The sequence below is a fragment of the Trachypithecus francoisi genome, unplaced genomic scaffold (genome assembly GCF_009764315.1).
Source record: "Trachypithecus francoisi isolate TF-2019V2 unplaced genomic scaffold, Tfra_2.0 Lachesis_group10, whole genome shotgun sequence".
Classification (NCBI taxonomy): domain Eukaryota; kingdom Metazoa; phylum Chordata; class Mammalia; order Primates; family Cercopithecidae; genus Trachypithecus; species Trachypithecus francoisi.
In genome coordinates this window covers 79,085,002-79,108,752 of record NW_022681455.1, presented here as the reverse complement: position 1 = coordinate 79,108,752, position 23,751 = coordinate 79,085,002, and the positions used below count along the sequence as shown (strand labels likewise).

The following is a 23,751-nucleotide window of genomic DNA, read 5'->3' as shown; positions in this document are numbered from 1 at the left end:
ACCCCTATTTTACAAATAAATTAAGTAACTTACCCAAGGTCATACAGCTGGTAAGTTGCTGATTAGGAATGCAGACTTGGCTTTCACTGATTCCAAATCCTGTTATTAACCCTATACTAAGCCTTCCAAGGAAGTGCTTAATAGTAGTTATTAACACCTTATTTCATCATTCAAATTCTCCACCTTTTGAGGCCCTTACCATCTTAGCATAGGATCTAAATCCTTAATTTGGCCTGGCTGAATCAAAGGCAAAACGGATTTGGGATGAAGATCAAGAGACAGAGATCTCCTGGCTCTTGAGATCTTCCCACAACACAAAGGGATATTATTATCATTATGAAATTTTTAGAGATTGGAGTCAAAACTCTGTAGCCAAGGCCGGAGTGCAGTGGTGCGATCCTAGCTCACTGCAGCCTCAACCTGCTGGGCTCCAGTGATCCTCCCATCTTGGCCTCAATTTTTAAATTTTTTGTAGAGATGGGGTCTCACTGTGTTGCCCAGGCTAGTGTTGAACTCCTGGCTTCAAGCAGTCCTCCCACCTTGGCTTCCCAAAGTGACAGGATTATAGGCATGAGTCACCATGCCTGGCCAAGGGATATTATTAACTTCACACTGCCCCCAAGAGAAATCCTTCCCTGCCAGTTGCTGTGCACCCTCAGAAGGTACCCCAGGGCTGAATTCAGTTCGCAGAGGGTATTTTCTTTCTTTCTTTCTTTTTTGAGACAGAGTCTCGCTCTTTGGCCTAGGCTGGAGTGCAGTGGTGCAATCTTGGCTCACTGCAACCTCCGACTCCTGGGTTCAAGCAATTCTCCTTGCTTCAGCCTCCTGAGTAGCTGGGATTACAGGCATGTGCCACCATGCCCAGTTAATGTTTGTATTTTTAGTAGAGACAGAGTTTCCCCATGATGGCCAGGCTGGTCTTGAACTCCTGGCCTTCAAGTGATCCACCCACCTTAGCCTCCCAAAGTGTTAGGATTACAGGTATGAGTCACCGCGCCTGGCTTGATGTATCTTCTTTGGTCACTTTTTCCTTCCTCTTTCACTCTAGGCATAACATGGCACGGAAGTACATGCAGTTTAGACGTTTGTTCCACTCAATGAACCTATCTTTGTTGTTCATTTAAAAATTCAAGACAATTTTTTTTGCAAATGCTGATTCAAAACGTACCATCTATCATGCCTATGCCAATACAATGTCACAAAAAAGTTTGCTTCTCATTGTCATGTAGCTGTGGGGACTGATGGCCTTCTAAAATCACTGTTCGGCTGCTGTAAGTGTGAGGCCGGCAACCCATGGCAGGGATGCAGGAGGGAAGCCATGGCTAAGCTGTGGGCCTGGACAAAGGCCACAGATGGGGTTGAAAGGTGAGGGGGGTAAGCTAGAGGAGACACACGGCGTTGCCTTTAACAAAAAATTCAACTTCATTTTAATGTTGCTACTAAGTTCACAGTAAAATCCCTGGAAGTTCAAATTGGAAACAGCAGAATTGGGATCATGGGCTCAACAATATAAAGGCAGATTCAGTGAGGAGTAAGGGTACTGGCTCTGGCGGCAGACTGACCTGGATTTGAATGACAACTGTAACAGACTCAAGACACCTTGGGTAAGTGGTTTTATGAAGTACCTCAGTTCTTCATCAGTAGAAAGAGTGCTAACACCTCCCTAAGACTTTTGTATGGAGTGAGTAAGATAATGCATGTTAAACCACTTGTATAGTTTCTGGTTAACTGTAAACAAGAAGTTCTAGAAGTTCCAGTTATCTTTTTTTTTTTTTTTTTTGAGTCAGGTTCTCACTGTGTCAGCAAGGTTGTAGTGCCATGGTGTAATCATGGCTCATTGCAGCCTTGAACTTCTGGGCTCAAGTGATCCTCCCACCTCAACCTCCTGAGTAGCTGGGACTACAGGCATGCACCACCATGCCTGGCTAATTTTTTAGAGATGGGGTCTTGCTACATTGCACAGTCTGGCCTCAAGTAATCCTCTTGCCTCAGCTTTCTGAGTTGCTAGGATTATCAGCATGAGCCACTGAGCCCAGCTAAACTGTGACTTTTGAGGCAACCCCTTCCCTTCCACAGAGTTTAGTTTCCTCATTTGCAAAATGAGGACAAACCTAGATGTTCTTGGAAGTTTCTTCCAATTCTAATTGCCTATCTATGATCACAACTATTGCAGAGCTTCCTAAAAAGCCTGGAAAAGTGCAACTCTTCCCCCTGGTGGTTTGCAGCTCTCCATTCAAGATGCTGTAAATCCCTCACTGGCTTCAAGACCTCCCTACCATTTTGGTTCTTGCACATTGAAGCCTCACTAGATTGCACAGTGGCTTCCCCAAATTCCGTATGCCTCAGGATATGATGCTTGGCACACAGTTTTCCTTTAGTGCTCCTTTTAATGATTTTATTAGTATGGCCACAAGTTTGATGTCTACAGTACATGTTAACATAGCTAAATACAAATATTTGAAATAACTGTGGCAAGTTTTAAAATGTCAACTCTGAGTTATCATGCATGTCCCATGCATTTACATCTGCATCTGCAAATTGTACAATTCAATCTGTGCTTATCCTCACTGGGTCTCCCTGTGTGCCTCAGCTAGGGCAGGGCAGGGGCTGTTGTGCGTTTTTTCAGACCTAGATTTTCAAGAGCAACAGTGTTGAACTCTGGCATTCTATGGTGCATGGTGGCAACACTGGGTTTTGCTTTGGTTCAGGTAAAAATGCAATGACCAACTATTGCATTTGTGTGAGTCACCTGATTCCCCAGGGACTGGGCTAGCACAAAGGGTATTTTGATATCCCTGTATGAGGCCTCTGGCAGTTTCTGAATCCGTTTTGTCCCAGGGTAGAAGTCTAGAAGTGAGGTTCGCAGTCTTCCACCATGCTGTCAGTGATATAGCTGGAACCAAGATGGGATTCGTAGTAACTCTTTTCATCAAAGGTATTAACAGTCCAACCAACAACCTGGATTCCTCTAGCTGACCACTTCTTCAAGTAGGCCCTGGGGAAAGAGGTAAACCAATCCTGTTAGAATAATAAGCAGCTGTCTCAGGAATCTATAATGGCCACTAAGTATGGTGTTCACTGCATACCAATAGTACCCAGAGGATGCCTCCTACCTGGCCTCTGCACTGTGACCAGAGGGACTGGTCCAAAACCCAGGATGCCATGAACCTCTCTGCACTGTTCCAGCTTAAAACATTTCAGTAGCTCACTAATGATTGCCACCCCCCAACTGTCCTTGGCACAGCCACTGAAGGGGTGCCTGACTTGGCCCCAACCTGTCTCCTTGGCTTCATCTCACATCACACTCCCCCTTTCTTTTCTGGCTGATTCATTTTAAATTAATTGAAAGAATATGAATTTTCTTTCAATTCCTAGAAAGAACTATGCTCCTTCCCGTCAGAGCACATTACATACATTTTTCTCTCTCATCTGGATTCCTCCCAATTCCCACTCACCCTTCAGATCTTAGCTTAACCATCACTTCCTTGGGGATCTGGATGACCAGATCAGATTACAGTCTGTGCACACTGTTCTCTCTGACGTAGCCTGTATCTTAGTTTTAACTTTATATTGATTGGATTTTTATTTGATTAGCATCTCTCTCTCCCACTTGGCTGTAAACATCACAAAGACAGAGATCATGGCTTTGATTCTTCACCCACTGCATCTTCAGCTTCTCAATATGGAACCTTGCAATAGTATAGGCACTTATCAAGTATTTATTGAACTGAATCATGCACGTCTGAAATAATACTAGACTTACAACTCCAATCAGCTGAAATATACAGATCTAGAATTGCCAAAGAAATTATTCTGAGATCGCTAGCAGGTTAGGAAACGGAAATTTTATGGGGAGAGATGGGGGAGTGCCTATAATGTAAGATGGTAGGTGGGAGGCTGGTGCCCATAGGATGTCCTCACTGTGGTTCTGCCCAGGATCCTGTGTTGGCTTTCCAAAAAACCAGTCATAGAAATAAAATCCCTTTCTCAGCAGAGTTTCACAGGTTCACTTTTTTTCTTCAAAATACACTAAAAAACCAAAAATATGTGATCAACTTGGTCTGAAAACAGTGAAATATGCCTGAATTCTTCCCACCTAAGAAGCAAAATTGGCAATCCAATTAGAGGCATGGTAAGCTTTGCAGGTCAGAACCAATTCAGGGTGTCTACTCTGTGAATCCTTCCTGTCAAATAAGACCATTCAGGACATGTGTCTGGGTAAAATAAAAAACCTTACAACTTACGGGGATACAAAATCCTTTTGCATGAGGAAAGCTGAAATTCCACACAGGTACCACAAGATATTATGCATGCTCCAATCGAGCAAAATGTCCATCATCACAAATATGAAATGTTTCCAGAAAGTATCATAGCGTGGTTTCCCATCTCCTGTATGGCTAAGGCTCCAAGGTCTGTGAGTTAATGCTGTTATTACATTCCGATCTGTTTGTCTCATCTGAAAAGGAATTTGGGGAAGTAAAATAATGATCATATATAAAGTTGAATACTTATTAGTTTAGATTTAACCAATGTGCTCAATCAGATGAGGTGGTCATGGTTGGTACCCTGCCCCGCTATCTACGAAGTAAGTTCTCAATCATAAACCCTTTGAGAAAATAATGTGATGAATGTAAAGCATTAATATACAGTACATATGAGAACATTTTTTTCCACAATCCTTAAAAACTGCAATCCTATCTTTAAAATGGAAAAATTACAACCAGAGGACCAAATTTTAACAAAGTCACGAGAATAAACTTTTAATTGGATATCGACTTAAATCTTGGCCAGAGATAATTAATTAGAACTCAGTGAGGATGGAACCAAGGTCAGTTCAAGATGTGCTGGTTAGTTTTGGCCCTTTCCAGAGCAAATGGCTGAAAAGAGTTTTAGGGGTGAGGAGGGGGATGGGGAAGTGAGGTGGTAAGGGAGAGAAGGGATTGTGATGAGATAATGGGAGAGGGCAACAGAGAAATGGAGAGATGTGGATGGAGTTCCTTCACTCTCTGCGCTTGTGCTCCTCTTGGGGAATGTCTTACACGTTTTAAAGGACTCTGTGGTCGAGGAAGTTTGGGAAACACTGTTCCAAATGTCTGCAAGCCCCATGACCCTATTCATCTCCATGATAGCTTCTATTGATAGGCTCTATCCTCACTGTAAAAATTTTCAATGTATGCTCTGTTGGTCACTGGTAAAGAACGCTACGGAACCAACTCATTATTTTGGAAACTGGTAAATAATAGGCAAGATTAAGCATTTATTCTGCCTCTTCGGTAACTAAATAGTAAAGGAGGAAAAGTTTCTTTTTATAGATCTATTTCAGCTAATGCAAGAAATAATAGAATTAAAATATCAACATTTTGTAGCTCCCTAGAAAATGGACAGATCTGGCCAATGAGCATCAATAGCAGCTAACAACAACAGGAGTCAACCAGATGTCAAGTGCCTCCTGACAGAAAAACACCCTCATCTCTAGAGTTATCTTGCCAAGAATAACCAATCCTAACCTCATCAAGGCAAGCTTCCAGCTCTCACTACCAGTTTATAGAAAATAAAGAGAAAAAAGTATTAAACCATATCATGGCATAATCAGCAAAATCTGGACTTGGGTAAACTCTACAAAACAATAATCTGGTTTCTTTAGTAAATACAAAACAAGGACTGCCCCCCGCCAAAAGAAAAAAACAAAGAGAGAGACAGAACCTGCAAGTTTTAAGATTTACAGTTGCCATCAGGGCACAGTGGCTCACACCTATAATCACTTTGGGAGGCTGAGGCGGGCAGATCACCTGAGGTCAGGACCTGGAGATCAGCCGGGCCAACATGGTGAAACCCCGTGTCTACTAAAATACAAAAAAATTAGCCAGGCATGGTGGTGTGTGCTTGTAATCCCAGCTACTCGGGAGGCTGAGGCAAGAGAATTGCTTGAACCCAGGAGGCAGAGGTTGTGATGAGCTGAGATCATACCACTGGGCGACAGAGCGGGACTCCGTCTCAAAAACAAACACAAGATTTATGATTGTAACACGCAGATCTTATTTGGTTCCTATTCAAATGAGCAATTTATGAAAACCAAAAAACCATTTATGACATTTCTGAGACAAGTCAAAATTTATACACTGACTGGATATTTGATGATATGAAGAATTTATTGTTAATAATTTTTAGATGGGACAATGGCATTGTGGCTATGTTTTTAAAAAGGCATCACTAGGTGGGTTACGGTGGCTCATGTCTGTAATCCCAGTACTTTGGGAGGCTGAGGTGGAAGGATTGCTTGAGCCTAGGAGTTGGAGAACTGCCTGGGTAATATAGAGAGACCCTGTCTCTATAAAAAATAAAAATAAAAATAAAAAACTAGCCGGGCGTGGTGACATGTGCCTATGGTTCCAGCTACTTGGAAGGCTGAGGCAGGAGGATCATTTGAGCCTGGGAGGTCGAGTGCAGTAAGCCATGATCACACCACTGCACTCTAGCCTGGGAAACTGAGGGAGAACCTGTCTTTAAAAATAAATAAATAGGCCGGGCGCGGTGGCTCAAGCCTGTAATCCCAGCACTTTGGGAGGCTGAGACGGGCGGATCACGAGGTCAGGAGATCGAGACCATCCTGGCTAACACGGTGAAACCCTGTCTCTACTAAAAATACAAAAAACTAGCCGGGCGACGTGGCGGGCGCCTGTAGTCCCAGCTACTCGGGAGGCTGAGGCAGGAGAATGGCATGAACCCGGGAGGCGGAGCTTGCAGTGAGCTGAGATCCGGCCACTGTACTCCAGCCTGGGTGACAGAGCGAAACTCTGTCTCAAAAAAAAAAATAAAATAAAATAAAATAAAATAAAATAAAATGGCATCACTTTTTAAAGATTCTTAATGCAATTTTATGGATAGAATAACATTTGCTTCAAAATAACACTGGGGAAGATCAATGGGGTTATGGGTAAAATGAGCTGGATAACGGTTACGGTGGAGGAGGGGTGCACTGTACTACTCTATTTTATGCATGTTTTAGATTCTCCATAATTAAGAATTTATTTTATGAAGGTATGTTCTGCTGTTAGTTGGTGAGAAGTGGGGGCTACATAATTCTTTCCTGTTCTGAGAATTTTACCACAGTAATCTGAGTGAGCCTATAAATAACATAAAAGAAGGGGCAAAAGAGGAATGGCATTCTATAAAGGGTATGAGTACATTCCCTTTTTGGAATTTCTCTTATTAATTTAAAAGAGGAGCTTCTCAACTGTGATCTTGATGCAGTTCAATTTAATAGGCATCTATCCTGTGCTTACACAGCCCAGTGCAATTATCTACACCAGCTCACCTCATATGATAAGAAAAATCCTGAATATTACCTTATAGATAACTTCTGGCAAGAAAGAACAGACTACACTATTATTGTACAGTTGAGGAAATTCCATATACATTTTCTTTAGAGCCTCAGTAGCCTGTAAAATAAAGAGATTCATATATTTAAAATTGATTAAAATGTGATAGTCCCAGCCAATAACTATCATATATTAAGTACAACCCTATGGAATAAAACAGAAGTTTACTAGAAATGGAGGTGCTAAAAGTATTGGCAGAGTCTACTATCCACTGGGATGCATTTTAAACTCACACCAGCAGCAAACAAGGAAGAAGGTGGGGTATTGCTGCTTTACTCCCTCTGAGGGCCTCACCCCTTTTGTCATACTTTTGAAAAGTGTGGTAAGCTGTAGGCCAGAGGCAAAATTTTCCTTGCCTGATACTCTAGTTTATCCACTATGAGAAGTCCTTTCATACCCAAAGCTCTATCTCTCTGTGCCTTTTCCAAATGAAACGTGAGCCAGCCAGTCTGGGAACTACAGAGGGTAGATTTCTCAGTCCAGGGGACTGAGAGGACGTATCACTCATCACCAATATGGAGGGAGAAGCAATGGGGCAGGGATAGGAGGGACTGGGAAGAGTTAAGAGGCTCCCAATTCTTCCCAAGGCGAATAGAAGTTTCTTTTTATAGTACTGTAGCTACAAAATGAAGAAGACATGATAGAATTTAAGTATTATTTGGTAACCCCTAGTGAAGTGACATCAATAGCAGCTAACCAAAGAAAGTCACCAGCCATGTGGGATGCAATGCTGCTATTGCATAATTTGTGAAACACTGCTAATTTCTGGAATGTCAAACATACCCCTAATCAAATATGATGAGCAAAATGCATTCCCCCATCAAAATAAAAAATAACACAAATTATCCATGTCATGCCTCCTCTTCACTAATGCAACTGAAGGCGAGCTATAGAATGCTGTTTTGCTTTGTTTTTGCTGTTTGAACAAAGACGTGCTGTAAACTCTTCACATTTACATTATTTAATTCTCACAACAACTCTATGTGGTAACTGCTTTTAGTATTCCCATTTTACCCATGAAGAAACTGAAGCTCATCAAAATTAAGGTTACCCTGTAGTAAGAACTCAGTCAAGGTCTGTTGGACTCCCAAGCCCATGATTTTGGCCACCGTGCCCTACTAGCTCCACTTTGTTGCCTACACTTGTCCCTCTCTACTACCATCTTGGTGAATTAGGTCACTATGTTCTACCCAGTCTAGGCTGAACACCCATGAGCACCCATCGAGAAAACTCAAATAGCTAGATTTTTTAAAAAATGTCTACTTCTTTTTAAAAAGTATTCTAAGAGAAGCCAGGCATGGTGGCTCACACCTGTAATCCAAGCACTTTGGGAGGCCAAGGCAGGCGGATCACTTGAGGCCAGGAGTTTGAGACTAGCCTGGCCAACATGGCAAAACCCCATCTCTACTAAATATACAAAAATTAGCCGGGTGTGATGGCACATGCCTCTAATCCCAGCTGCTTGGGAGGCTGAGGCAGGAGAATTGCTTGAACCCCGGAGGCAGAGGTTGCAGTGAGCCAAGATCGCACCAATGCACTCCAGCCTGGGCAACAGAGTGAGACTCTGTCCCAAAAAAAAAAAAAAAAAAACCTAAGAGAATAAGCATGAAAGTCAGTATACCGTGGGTGAAATGTAGGACCTATCAGCGTTCCCAAATGCAGGCTGCAACATCAACAATGAGTACCTGAGGTGCTCATTAAAAATACACGCTCCTTGAGCCCACCCTAGACATTTTCAGAATCTCTTCCCTAGGGAGAATGGCCCAGGAAATTTGTATTTTAAAATAGGTATTCCAGGGTGATTCTAATGCAGACCGATTAGAAAACCTAGTGGTATACAACTATCAGTTTACCAGAATAATAAATTAGTTACCATTCTCTTCCTTCTTCAAAAATAGGAGTTAACTGTAATAAAATTAGAGTGTATACTTAGGCTCCACATTTCAGGTTTTTTTTTTTTTTGAGACGTAGTCTTGCTCTGTCACCCAGGCTGGAGGACTACTGGCACAGTCGTGGCTCACTGCAACCTCCGTCTCCCCGGTTCAAGCGATTCTCTTGCCTCAGCCTCCAGAGTAGCTGGGATCACAGGTGCCTGCTGCCACATCCAACTAATTTTTGTATTTTTAGTGGAGACAGGGGTTTCACCATGTTGGCCAGGCTGGTCTCGAACTCCTGATCTCAGGTGATCCACCCGCCACGGCCTCCCAAAGTGCTGGGATTACAGGCATGAGCCACCACACCCAGCCCATTTTGGGTTTTAACAACTGGTTTTAATGATATCATGGGATTAATAAAAAAAAAAATGGCATCATCAGAATTTTCAACCAGTAGATGGCCATTACCGATTATTAATATTGCTAGGGGAAAAATACTCAAGTTGCCCAAATGGGGAAAAAAGTACTTGCACTTGAAAAGCTGGTTATAAGGGAACAAATGTAATCAGAATCATATCTTCCCACTGATTTTCACTGTAATAATATGTTCTTATGAGTAAAAGTGCAGGCCCTAAAATTTAAGCCAAATTTTATCTAGGAATGTCAAACACATTTGAAGAAAATAAATGATTTTCTGATAAAAGTATAGCTGCTAAAATCAATGAATAACAAAACTATACATAAGGGATATAAATTATACAAAGGGATAAATCTATGTAAAAGGTATATGTTCTGTTAACTATTAGCTTTTAATATAGGAATTCTCTTTAAATGCAGTCCATAGTTGTCCATGTAAGGCCCTTAACTTTTAAGCTAGATAAAATTGGTCTTGTGTACAACTCGGAATTCCTTTTTATGAGGTTACTTGAGTGGTTTTTTCTAGAAGTGCTTTTCACTGTTTACTTAATATCTTTTGTAAATGCTTTATGTAAATAATAGAAACTTCCATTTTGTGCTGGTTATTGAATATCAGAAGTTTTGTAAAGGTTCCATAAAAGGTTAAAAAGTTCCATAATTTACTGTTTCCTTAATGATGTAGATTCCTGCATTGTACGCTTCCATTCAACAAATATAATTTATAAAACTAAGTTTTAAAAAGAATAAATAACAAAATATATGTAATTTTGGAAATGACTATCAATGAAATAAGATTCCTTTTTAACAAACTGAAGTCCATGGTTTAAACTGTACCTTGTTTGCATGGCCTTTGACATCAAAGAAGATTGTGAGGTTATGGTTTAGGCACTCTGCAACGGCTTCCCTCAGGGTAGGGATCTTTTCATCAGGGAAATCATTCCTGTAAGAGAAGAGAAAATACACTGTAGCAAAAAAGAGGAAGTGATGACCTCTATTGTAACAAACATTTTACAAATGTCTCCCAATCAAAAGGAAAGAGTATTTTCTCCAATATTTTTTCTTCGAGCATAGTAAAGTCCAAGGATAATTTACTATAAGTTTTTTTGTTCTGTTTTGTTTTGTTTTGAGATGGAGTCTTGCTCTGTTGCCCAGGCTGGAGTGCAGAGGTGCAATCTCAGCTCACTGGAACCACCAACTCCCGGGTTCAAGCGATTCTCCCGCCCCAGCCTCCCGAGTAGCTAGGACTACAGGAGTGTGACACCACGCCTGGCTAATTTTTTGTATTTTTAGTAGAGACGGGGTTTCACCATGTTGGCCAGGCTGGTCTTGAACTCCTGACCTCAAGTGATCTACCTGCCTTGGCCTCCCAAAGTGCTAGGATTACAGGTGTGAGCCCCCGCGCCTGCCCTACTGTAATAATTTGAACCAAAGTATAGATATTATTTTTTCCACATTTTTATTGCTATACACTTAGACATATTTCTGTGATATGCACATAATGTATAATGATAAAATCAGGGTATTTATGATGTCCATCACCCCAAACGTTTATCATTTCTTTGTGTTAGGAACATCTGAATCTCCTAGCTCTTTTGAAATATACAACAGATTGTTAACTATAATCACCCTACTATGTTATTGAACATGAAAATGTATGCCTTCTATCTAACTGTATGTTTATACTCATTAACCAAATTCTCTTCATTCTCCTCTTCCCCCAACCCCATACCCTTTGCAGCCTCTGGTGACTATCATTCTTCTCTCTACCTCCATGAGATCAACTTTCTTAGCTCCCATATATGAGTGACAACATGTAATATTTGCCTTTCTGTGCCTGGCTTATCTCATTTCATTTAACATAATACCTTCAGTTCCATCCATGTTGCTGCAAATGACAGGATATTATCCTTTTTTATGGCTACATAGTATTCCATTGAGTATATTTACCACAGTTTCTTTATCCATTCATTCACTGATGAACACTTAGGTTGATTCCGTATCTTGGCTATTGTGAATAGTGTTGTAATAAACATGGGGGTGCAAGTATGCCTTTGATACACTAGTTTTCTTTCCTTTGGATAGATACCAACTAGTGGGATTACCGGATTGCATGGTAGTTCTATATTTTTAGTTTTTTGAGAAACTTCCATACTGTTTTCCATAATGGCTGTACTAATTTACATTCTCACCAACAGAATATAAGAGTTTCCTTTGCTCTGTATCCTCGCCAGCATCTGTTATTTTAAAAATCTTTTAAATAATGGCCATTCTAACTAGGTAAGATGGTATTTCATTGTGGTTTGGATTTGCATTTCCCTAATAATTTGTGGTGTTTTTTCATATGCCTGTTGGCCATTTGTGTGTCCTCTTTTGAAAAATGTCTATTCAGCCGGGCGCGGTGGCTCAAGCCTGTAATCCCAGCACTTTGGGAGGCTGAGACGGGCGGATCACGAGGTCAGGAGATCAAGACCATCCTGGCGAACACGGTGAAACCCCGTCTCTACTAAAAATACAAAAAACTAGCCGGGCGAGGCGGCGGGCGCCTGTAGTCCCAGCTACTCGGGAGGCTGAGGCAGGAGAATGGCGTAAACCCGGGAGGCGGAGCTTGCAGTGAGCTGAGATCCGGCCACTGCACTCCAGTCCGGGCAACAGAGCGAGACTCCGCCTCAAAAAAAAAAAAAAAGAAAAATGTCTATTCAAATTAGGATTTGAATAGATGTTTTTAATGGGATTATTATTGTTTTTGCTGTTGAGTTCCTTGTATATTCTGGATATTAGTTACTTGTCTGTTGAATAGTTTGCAAATATTTTCTCCTATTCAACAGGCTGTCTTTTCACTGTTGATTGTTTCCTTTGCTGTGCAGAAGCTTTTTAGTTTAATATAGTCGCATTTGCCTGTTTTTGTTGCCTGTGCTTTTGAGGTCTTAGTCATAAAATCTTTGCCTAGACCAATGTCCCAGAGCATTTCCCCTATGTTTTCTTCTAGTAGTTTTATGGTTTCTGGTCTTAAATTTAAACTTTTAATCCATTTTGTGTTGATTTTCTAAATATAGTGAGAGATGGGGTCTAGTTTCAATATCCTGCATATGGATATCCAGTTTACCCAGTACCAGTTATTGAAGAGACTGTCCTTTCCCCACTGTATGTTCTTGGTGCCTTCATGGAAAATCAGTTGGCTGTAAATATATGGATTTATTTCTTGGTTCTCTATTGTATTCCATTGGTCTATGTATCTATTTCGTGTGTGTGCGTGTGTCTGTGTGTCAGTTTTTATACCAATACCATGCTGTTTTGGCTACTGTGGCTTTGTAGTATATCTTGAAGTGAGGTAGTATGATATGTCCAGCTCTGATCTTTTTGCTCAGTATTGCTTTAGCTATTCGGGCTTCTTTATGGTTCCATATGAATTTTAGGATTGTGGCTTTTCTATTTCTCTGAAGAATGTCTTTGATATTTTGATAGGGATTGCACTGAATTGTAAATTATTTTGAGTAGAACGGTCACTTTAGGAATATTAATTCTTCTGATCCATGAGCGTGGGATGTCTTTCCATTTGTTTGTGTCCTCTTTAATTTTTCTCATCAGTGTTTTGTAGTTTTCCTTGTAGAGCTCTTTCACCTCTTTGGTTATATTTATTCCTAGGTATTTTACTGTTTTTTTGGTAGCTATGTAAATGGGATTGCTTTCTTGATTTTTTTTTACAGCTAGTTCATTATTTACGTATAGATATTCTACTGATTTTTGTACATTGATTTTATATCCTGCAATTTTACTAAATTTGTTGATCAGTTCTAACAGTTTTTTGGTGAAGTCTTTAGGTTTTTCTACATACAAAATCATGTTGTCTGCAAAGAGGGACAATCTGACTTCCTCTCTTTCCAATTTGGATGCCTTTTATTTCTTTCTCTTTCCTGATTGCTCTGGCTAGTCAATCATTCCATATTTAGCGAAATTGATGTGAAGATCAAAAGAATCATGGAAGAAGTATTTAATCATATTATCCAGAGTTTGTTGTACTTGGGACTGATAAAACTGAAAGTATCCAGTAAGTACAGACTAAATGCAATCATAAACTTCCCTTTTATTGCATGAAACTTTCAAACATGCTATGGTTGCTTTTAACCACAAGTAGGTTGGGCTGTAATGGTGTAAGAAGCAATAAGTAAATGGCTTGCACAAGCACTTTTAGAAAGGTTAAGACAACTGGATCACATGGTGGTGCCCAAGACATTTTTAATTCATATCCTGGTGACAAGTGAGCATTGAAAACCCAAGACTCATAGATGAGAAGAACTGACGCACACAGATACCTGAGCACAGACATTAGAGATTGATGGTCTTTGGTTTCTTACATTGTATAATGGATGTTATTTTTCTGTTTTTTGTTTTGTTTTGTTTTCCTTTTCTGGTGATTCTGTGCTTCTGACACTAGCTATAAATTGGGGTTCCCACCTCCTCCTCCTTGGGTTCAATTAATTTGTTAGAGTGGCTTGTGGAACTCAAATAAACATGTTTACAGGTTTATTATAGAGGACGTTACACAGGATACAGATGAAGACATGTGTAGGGTGAGGTATGGGGAAAGGGGCACAGAGCTTCCATGCCCTTTCTGGGTGCTCCATCATTCAGGAACCTCCATGTGTTCAAATACAGATATTCTTGACCAAAGATCAGCAACAACAACAAAAATCATTTAATTTTTAAGAAATCAGTGAATTTCCATTGAATTAATAACATTATTAATAACCCTACTCCCCAAAGGGCAGAGTATATGCCACCTTTGGAAAACTCAGAGACTTAATTTTCAGATTGTAATTTCCCTAATAGAACCCTATGCAGGAGAAATTCCTAGGAATACATAAATCTGTTAATTGTATTGTGTATTTATTTAAGTGCAACTGTTTAAAATAAATAATTTTCTAAGACATAATTTTCTGATAAAGAAAATGAAGCCTAAGTGTTTGATACAAAAGAAATTAGCTCTTCTCTTATAATAAAATTATGATCTAACTTAATGCTAACTCAACTGCATTATTTCTACTGTAAGATCATGCTTTAAAAAAAGGGTAAGGATAGGCCAGGTACAGTGGGCTCATGCCTGTAATTTCAGCAATTTGGGAAGCCGAGACAGGCAGATCACCTGAGGTCAGGAGTTCAAGACCAGCCTGGCCAACATGGTGAAACCCTGTCTCTACTAAAAATGCAAAAATTAGCTGGGTGTGGTGGCACATGCCTGTAATCCCAGCTACTCCGGAGGCTGAGGCAGGAGAATCGCCTGAATCCAGGAGGTGGAGATTGCAGTGAGCCAAGATCGTGCCATTGCACTCCAGCCTGGACAACAAGAGTGAAACTCCATCTCAAAAAAAAAAAAAAGATAAGGATAATTTAAACATTACAGGCAATTACCCCAGCCATTCTCATCCATTTCTATTCCCTGAGAGTGAAAGATGGGAGACCTGAATTTGTTGTTCCTTTGGCTGATCTTAGTTTCCTCCTTACCCTTCTCTTAGGACAAGCATCTCATCACACTGAGCATAATTCTAGAGAAAATATCTATTTTTTTCCCACAACATGATCCGTAAACACAAGCCAATTACTTCACTTAGTGTTCAATCACAGAAAACACACTCTGTTCCAATAGCAGAGCAAAGACTGGTTGTGTTAAAGATATTGGTGTAATATGTTGCCTTTGCTATGGTGTCTTAAGGGATTTTTTGAAAATTACAATTTCTTTTTTCCTAGGATGCACAAATTCCAGAGAAATAGACTCAGTGCTCCCTTAAAGGATTTTTAAGGGTAATGATGACCCTAAACATTTTTGCTTTAAGTATTAACTTTGAACCTGATATTTTATTAGCTGCAATGTCATTATAATATTAAAACCAGTCTTTTCCTTGCATAAGCATAGCAATAAAATATCTGATGACAGTCAAGAGCAATTCTAGCAACCTGGACTCATAATTCTCAAGTGTTACCAATATTCTTTCCTGCCTACATTATGATTTCCTTCGGCTGACTGATGTTTTTCAGATCCTAGGAAAATAGGTCTGAATCATCTTTTAGGAAAAAGTATAACTTAATTGTTGGGTCAAATACTTAATATTCAAAGACAATCGATCATTGTCTGGATAATTGATATTACATGAATAACCAGTGAGCACACACTTTTCAGTATTGCAAAGATGACGAGCAGAGACGGATTTAAATAACCACATTCCAAAGTACAGCATATTACTCAGCATACCAATTCCAAGGGTGTTTACAGCTGTAAGTGGGGAAGAGAATGTAGGTTCTGTGGTCATGTAAGTTTGAGAAAAGCTAAGTTACAAGTAAGAATCAGCTGATGTGGACTGTTTATCCACAACAGAAGTATTCAGAGTACACGATTTGATCTTATTTGAACCTGTTTTTGTGGAACACCTTGTAAGATTAGCTCTGGTATATATACTTTGGAAGCTACGTTTACACTCTACCAGGAAAGAATTAAATTAGACACTGAAAGAACTTTCGCTCTTACAGGGTTGAAAGACACTGGGGGCAGCTAAAAACAGCATGATTTGGACTAAAACTTGGGATAGATTCTAGTCTTGGCTTCTTTATGAACTAGTTATTTGCCCTTGAGTAAATAATTTACGTCTCTGGGATTATCTCTAAAGGCAAGATTGATCTAGATCTACAGTATCCTATATGGTAGCCACATATGGCTATTTCAGTTTAAATTTACATTTAAATTAAAAATTCACTTCCTCGTGTCACTAGCCACATATCAAGTGCTCAGTAGTCACAGGTACCCACCATATTAGACAGTGCAGATGTAAAACATTTCCATCATTGCAGAAAGTTCTACTGTAAAGTGCTATTCTAGATGATTTCTAGGATACTCTCTATTCCTACAAGTCTGTGATTCCTCAGAAGTTTGTTATGAGGATCAGAAGAATTAAATGGGTTAAGTTAAAATGTAATATTATAATATTACTTGAAGCTTTTAATGAATGTATAATTTGCTTCTTGGTACACCTGAAGGCAAGAAGATTGCCGAGCAATGGCTTTCAGCCTCATGATTCTATAGTGACTAGACAGAGTATTATCTTGAGAATGATTCTGAAGCCAAATTTAGCCTCAGTGGGAAAGACTAAAAACATAATGCCGAATTTCTGTTGCTCCTGGCACTTGCTCGTTACTTAGGAGACCTATATACAGTTCAAAACAAAACAAGACAACTCTCCTGGGGCATATGTAATTAGAAGGCACCAGTGTCTATCTGTCATTTCCAATAAAAGCTAAAAGATCTGTTTAAGTGCCAATAAACTACTTACCTGAGTCTGTGGTTTGCTGCAGGATTCAGCTTCCTAATTTGTTCAAACGTCAAATCACACAATCGACCAGTCCCATCGGTCGTCCTATCTACTGTGTTATCGTGCATTAAGACAGGAATCCCATCAGAAGTAAACTCAATGTCCAGCTCCACGCCTGTTGCTCCATTCTTAGCTGCCTTAACAAAAACATCAACAATATTGCTGTCAACTGGCCACAAACATCCTTTTGCATCTAACCACCCAAAAGACCAGCAGGGCTGGCTAAGACAGCTGTCCTTAATGATTCATTTTCCTTCCACTTCCCCCACCAAACAGCAATTCTGACCTGTTTCTGTTTTCTGTGTATATAACCTTATCTCAACTCCTAACTCATGGATTCCTTAAAAACTTTAATTTCCCCACTCTTCTTACTTTCACAGTGCAAGACTGGGAGACTTCAGGAACTTGCGTTTTATCTGGATGCTTTAACTATATGGTTCATCAATGGCTTACGAATAGACAATTCCACTGTTTACCTACACTCTTTGTTGGTACAGCAGTTCTGATGATCACCCTGTGGTTGTTGATGAGTCAGATATTTCACTACTTTGGCATAAATGAGTCAGGTTTTTGTTGGTTTAATTCCACCCTCTACCACAAAGACACCACACCTGCTTCTAGGACATATCACATTTTGTTTATGTAACCAGCACTGACTGTTGGCCAGTAAGTTGGTAAGCTTGCTGAGGTAGATTAGAATTTATCTAAAAAGAGAATTTGACACTTAAATTACATGAGCCATGCTCCTCTGGAGACACACTATCTAACGTGTGCTTCCTTGGCTTCCTCATCACAATAAAGATGTGAAATGCTCATTATGATCTATATATATATATATATGTTTTTTGAGACAGGATCTGGCTCTGTTGCCCAGGTTAGAGTGCAACGGCATGATCTCAGCTCACTGAAACCTCTGCCTCCTGGGCTTAAGCCATCCTCCCACCTCAGCCTCCCAAGTAGCTGGGACTACCGGCATGTGCCACTACATCCAGCTAATTTTTGGATTTTTTGTAGAGATGGGGGTTTTACCATGTTGCTCCTGCTGGTCTCGAAATCCTGAGATCAAGCAATCCTCCTGCCTCAGCCTCCCAAAGTGCTGGGATTACAGGTGTGAGCCACTGTGCCCAGCCATGATCAAGATTTTTAATTTTTAAAAAAATATTCTAAGTCATGGTCTACTGGAAACATACACAGTAAAAAAGATTTAACATATGTGAATGTTTTGACCTAATTTCCTCAATCTCTTTCTGCCCTAAAAAAAAAAAGAAAAAGAAAAAGAAAGCTATTATTTATTGAGCCTTTTCTATTTGCCAAGCACTCTTCTAAGTGCTTTAAATGTATTATTAACTCTTTTAATCCTCACAACCCTGAAGTAGGTACTATTACTATTCTCAATTAACAGATGAGAAAATTGAGACAAAGAGTAGGAAACTTGTCCAGGGATACACAAGCTAGGATGCAGCAGAAGTTGCACTCTTATCCACTTCAGTTTTACTATCAACACTACAGATACAGCTGAAATTCTCCCTTTCATTCTCTTCCTTTCCTCTCCAGAGGAAATTACCATCTTAAAGTTGGTGTGTGTATCATTCTCATGTCACTCCCTTATAGGTTTTTACTTAACACAGAAAACTGTGCTAGTAAATAGTTAAGATTTCAATAGCCATTGTTATTTATTATGTCCTTTTAAACACATCTTTAAAGGTAATATAGTCAAATTTATCAATAATGTCCTTTATGGGTGGAGATTTTTCTGCCTTATTTAAATCTTCCTTTTCCCATGTGACACAAATGTACAACTATTTTGGAAAAACACACCACATTTTCCCTGTGCTCTCACATCACAATAATCAATCCCGACTTCTGTGACCAAAAATGTGGGTTTTTTTCTCCACCAATAAGTAGTGGACACCAGCTGAATATCCTCCGACTCAATTCTGACACTATGTACCTGGAGACAGTGTCAGATCACAGGTTGAGGGCTTGGTCCCCAACACTGCACCCCAACCTCCTCCAGACACAAACAGCAAGCTGGGGCCTCTGGAACTTCTGACCAATTGGCTTCAAGTCCTCTTAGGTTTATTTTTATTTTTAAATTCCTCTTAGGTTTTTATGGAAGCTTCATGATGTCAGCATTCCTTCCCCCAGGGTATAGGGTGGGGTCCCTCTCTGAGGGGGGTCTTAAGACTCACAATTTGAAAGACAGGGAAAGATTCCAGTCCTGCCTTGGGGCAGGTGAAAGGAGGGCAGGAGAAGGTCAGAGAGATTCCGTTTCCTGAGGCCTGCTCCTAAGGCCTAGGATGCCTAACAAAAGACTGTAGCAAGGGCTGAGAGTTATGAGAAAAGAACCATGGATGAAAACCTATATATGTGTGTATATATGCATATCTATACATACACACATACTTAATAGATTACAATATAGTATAAACATAACTTTTATATGCACTGGGAAACCAAAGAATTTGTGACTTTTATTACAATATTTGCTTTATTGACTATTTACTCAGGTCTGGAACTGAACTTGCAATATCTCCTATATATACTAATATGTGAACTAGAACCAGGGGTTCATCTTTCTATCTCAATTACTGGAATAACAGAGAAGTACTGGTAACGTTGGTCAGGCAGTGGCTCATGCCTATAATCCCAGCACTTTGGGAGGCTGAAGCAAGTGGATCACTTGAGGTCAGGAGTTCGAGACCAGCCTTGCCAACATGGCAAAAGGCCATCTCTACTAAAAAAAGAAACAAAAATTAGCCGGGCGTGGAGCACACCTGTAATCTTAGCTACTCAGGAGCCTGAGGCACAAGAATTGCTTCAGCCTGGGAGGTGGAAGTTGCAGTGAGCTGAGATTGCCCCACTGCACTCAAACCTGGGTGACAGAGAGACCCTGTCTCAAAAATAAATAAATAAACAAATCAATAAATAAAAGTATTGGTAAAGTCAAATGTTTATATACATACATACATTTCTGACAGTGCAAGAATTTCTGGTAGATTATAAACGACATATACAAGGAAAAACTTGATAAATGTGAATTGAGTGTATTCCAAAAACAGATACACTATTATAAACAGTGGCAAAGGAATGAAATTACACCCACAGTACATTCTCCACACGGGTCAGAGTGTGGCTTTAAAAGTATAAATCTTGGCTGGGCACGGTGGCTTACGTCTGTAATCCCAGCACTTTGGGAGGCTGGGGTGGGCGGATCACCTGAGGTTGAGAGTTCGAGACTAGCCTGACCAACATGGCAAAACCCTGTCTCTACTAAAAAAATACAAAATTAGCTGGACATGGTGGCACATGCCTGTAATCCCAGTTACTCGGGAGGCTGAGGCAGGAGAACTGCTTGAACCCCGGAGGCAGAGGTTGCAGTGAGCACAGATCGTGCCACTGAACTCCACCCTGGGCAACAAGAGTGAAACTCCATCTCAAAAAACAAACAAAAAAACCAAAACCAAAAAAAAAAAAAAAAACAAACCCCATAAATTTAAACAAATTAATTAATTAATTAATTTTAAAAAGTATAAATCTGGAGCCGAGCACGGTGGCTCATGCCTGTAATCCCAGCACTTTGGGAGACCAAGACGGGCGAATCACTGGAAGTCAGGAATTTGAGACCAGCCTGGCCAACATAGTGAAACCTTCCCTCTACTAAAAATAACAAAAATTAGCTGGGTGTGATGGCGGGCACCTGTAATCCCCGCTACTTGGGAGGCTCAGGCAGGAGAATTACTTGAACCTGGGATACAGAAGTTGCAGTGAGCCGAGGTCATGCCAATGCACTCCAGCTTGGGCGACAGTGAGACTCCGTTTAAAAAAAAAAGAAAAAGAAAAAAAGGAAATGAGGGAGGCCAGGTGTGATGGCTCATGTCTGTAATCGTAGCACCTTAGGAGTTTGAGGCGGGAGGATCACTTTGAGGCCAGGAGTTTGAGACCAGTCTGGCCAACATAGCAGAACCCTGTCTCTATTAAAAATACAAAAATTAGCTGGGCGTGGTGGCATGCGCCCGTAATCCCAGCTACTCGGGAGGCTGAGGCAGGAGAATGGCGTAAACCCGGGAGGCGGAGCTTGCAGTGAGCTGAGATCCGGCCACTGCACTCCAGTCCGGGCGACAGAGCGAGACTCCGCCTCAAAAAAAAAAAAAAAAAAAAAAAGTTTCAGGAATGCCTTATGAAAAGGAGAGGGCAAAAACTCTTATGAGTCCAGCTGCCAGGCTTGTGCGAGTGCAAATGTGTGTGTCTGGGGAAAAGGTGATAAGGAAATGACTCACGTGACTTAGACGACAAGCAAAGGTACGTCCTGTAAAGGGTGAGCTATTTAGACGAACCTCAATTACTGACCAAGACCCTATTTGACCTGACCCATTTCCTACTTCATTCACACACCAGTCTTTGTTCTGTTCCTTGAAGTCAGGCCACACACTGCCTCTTCTGTTACCTGAACACCTCTATATTATTCCCATCTCAGGACCTTCGGCGTCTGCCTGGCTCCTTATAATTCCGGTTTCTGTTCAAATGTTGCTTCTTCGGAGACGATTTCTCTGGACTACTCCATTTAAATAAAATAGCGTAACTCCTCTCCTCCACTTCCGCCGATTTCTTCATTGCACCTTTCACTCTCTTAAAGTTATCTCATTTATGTGTTTACTTGTTTAAGGCTTGCCTCCCCCACTCCGATGTACACTCTGTAAACCAGGGACACTTTTGACCTTGTTCCTGGATGTAATCTCAACGTTAGTCCCACAGAAACTATATACATATGTGCTGTCATCTGTAAATATAAAACCTGAAGTCGGGAGATCCCTAGACAGTGGGAGGGATCAAGGGCCGGGAGTGTGCCTTGTGGACGAATGAGGAAGTGGGAAGGTCGTCTTGAGAAGATCGGGGAACCCTGGGAAGGAAAAGTAGAAGTCTGAGCTCTCGGGAGGACCGAGGGGCGCGAGGCGTGGGGGTCTCACCTGCCGAATGGCCGCCAGCGTGTTCTCGGGCGCGTCGTGGCTGCCGCCGCGGTGGGCGATGGCAGAAATGCGGTCCCGGGGCTTGAGCACCTGCAGGACCCTGCAAGAGGGCACCGGCTCAAAGCTGAAGACGCGCAGCAGAACGAAGAGGCTGCCGGTGAGGAGGCAGGCATTGACCGGGCTTCGCGTCACCAGCAGCAGCACCAGCAGCAGGAAGGAGAAAGGGCCCAAGAGGCCGCCCTGGTCCTCCCACAGCCACATGCCGGCGCCCGCACCGGCACGGACTGGAGTCCCGGACCCGCCGGGCTCCCGGGGCAGGAGAGCGAGAAGCGAGCGGGACGGTCCAAGGCACCGGCAGCAGCGGGGACCCTCCGAGGCGACCAGCGCCGCACAATGGCGGCAGCGGACACATCCAGAGAAGGAATCGGCTGCCCAGCCAATCAGAGATCGGGATTCGCAGCGCTAGTGGGCGGAGCCGCTCCCTGGCAACGGGGGCGGGCCCAGGCCCCAGACCCTAGGCTCACGTTCCAAACCCAAATTGGCTTAGGGTTTTCTGGGGTCTGAACTTCAACCTGGACGTTCAGACTCCTAGGCGAGAAAAGGAGGGCTAAGAACCGTCCTAAAGCTGTAGGACTGGAAGGGATTTTAGTGACTCCTTTATCTGCCGTTGAGGAAACTGAAGTCCACGGAACTTGGAGAGGCAGGATGCTTAGACTATCAGTTCAATTCAGTTCAATTCCGTTCAGTTCAGTTCAATTCAAGATGTGCCAAATACCGGTCCAGGTGCTCCGGACACAGTTGAACAGGACCTACAGGGTTTTTGCTCTTACGGGACTCACATTCTCGTGGGTGGAAATAAAAGTGTTAGCAAGTACACCTAACGTTTACAGAGCACTTACCACGTCCTAGATACTTGGTGAGCAAACACTTTATATGCTTATCTCATTCTCAATACAGCCTAACAGTTATTATCTTAGGAAACTGATTTCAATCGACTTTATTTTCCTGATTCTGGGGGACTGGAAGAGCCTAGCAAAGAAGGCACAATCGGATTATAAAACTGGAAGGGGTTTTAAGGATTCCCTCATTTCATAGATGAGGAAACTGAGGATAGGTGAATTAAGCAGTTAATGGCAGGATGGGGACTGACATAAAGGCCTCCCTAGTGACTTGTGACATTTTCACTCCTCCTCCCCCAATCTTACTTCTGCTAAGGGCTTTTGTACCAGGCGCTGTGCAAGAGTTACCTCAACTGTGCCTCACAACCACCCTTGTGATAGACACTTTTAAACTCCCATTTTACATATGCAAAAACAGGCAGTGGAAGGAGGGTAAGAGAGATAGACCGTAAAGCTGAGTTAGGGAATGAAAAGGGACCCCTGGACATATTTTGGAAGGCTGATAACAGTTTTATGTAGAGAACTTTCCAAAAAGATTCAGGGATTTTTTCCGTTACCTTTTTTTCCTTTAGTGCATTTTCCCACTGATTTGCAAAAGGGGATAAATGTCTTAAGCCTTCCAGTTGGCAACTAGGATTCAGCCTTTTTTATTTTTTATTTTTCCAGACAGTCTCACTCTATCGCCCAGATTGGAATGCAGTGGTACAATCACGGCTCACTGAAGCTTCGACCTCCTAGGCTCAAGCCATCTTCCAACCTCAGCCTCCGAAGTAGAAGGGACCACCGGCTAGCGCCACCCCACCCGGCTAATTTTTAAAATTTTTGTAGAGATGCCGCCGTCTCCCTTTGTTGCCCAGGCT

The 23,751-nt window shown here is 41.5% G+C and overlaps 1 protein-coding gene across 3 annotated transcripts; it reads right to left on the bottom strand.

Annotated features, from left to right (window-relative positions):
* Positions 1-1,091: 1,091 nt before the first annotated feature.
* GDE1 (glycerophosphodiester phosphodiesterase 1) lies at positions 1,092-22,428 on the bottom strand. Of its 3 annotated transcripts, none has more exons than XM_033217873.1 (6): positions 21,993-22,428; positions 16,987-17,162; positions 10,505-10,610; positions 7,347-7,439; positions 4,245-4,456; positions 1,092-2,995 (listed from the first exon to the last, which is right to left on the bottom strand). In XM_033217873.1, the coding sequence occupies exons 1-6, from the start codon at positions 22,251-22,253 to the stop codon at positions 2,848-2,850; spliced, it is 996 nt and encodes a 331-aa protein (XP_033073764.1). In that variant the 5' UTR covers positions 22,254-22,428; the 3' UTR covers positions 1,092-2,847. The 3 variants fall into 3 exon arrangements, with proteins under 3 accessions (XP_033073764.1, XP_033073767.1, XP_033073766.1); XM_033217876.1 differs by having other exon boundaries at positions 1,399-2,995; positions 16,987-17,158; positions 21,993-22,420; XM_033217875.1 differs by lacking the exon at positions 7,347-7,439 and having other exon boundaries at positions 2,368-2,995.
* Between the last annotated feature and the right edge of the window lie 1,323 nt (positions 22,429-23,751).

Excerpts from the sequence above, each read along its gene's own strand:
- GDE1 (XM_033217873.1), bottom strand. The coding sequence starts at position 22,253 with ATGTGGCTGTGGGAGGACCAGGGCGGCCTCTTGGGCCCTTTCTCCTTC. Across the intron at positions 17,163-21,992 it reads CGCTGGCGGCCATTCGGCAG|GCAGCTAAGAATGGAGCAAC; the intron begins GTGAGACCCCCA and ends GTTTTTGTTAAG. Across the intron at positions 2,996-4,244 it reads CAAAAGGATTTTGTATCCCC|GGCCTACTTGAAGAAGTGGT; the intron begins GTAAGTTGTAAG and ends CTCTTTCCCCAG.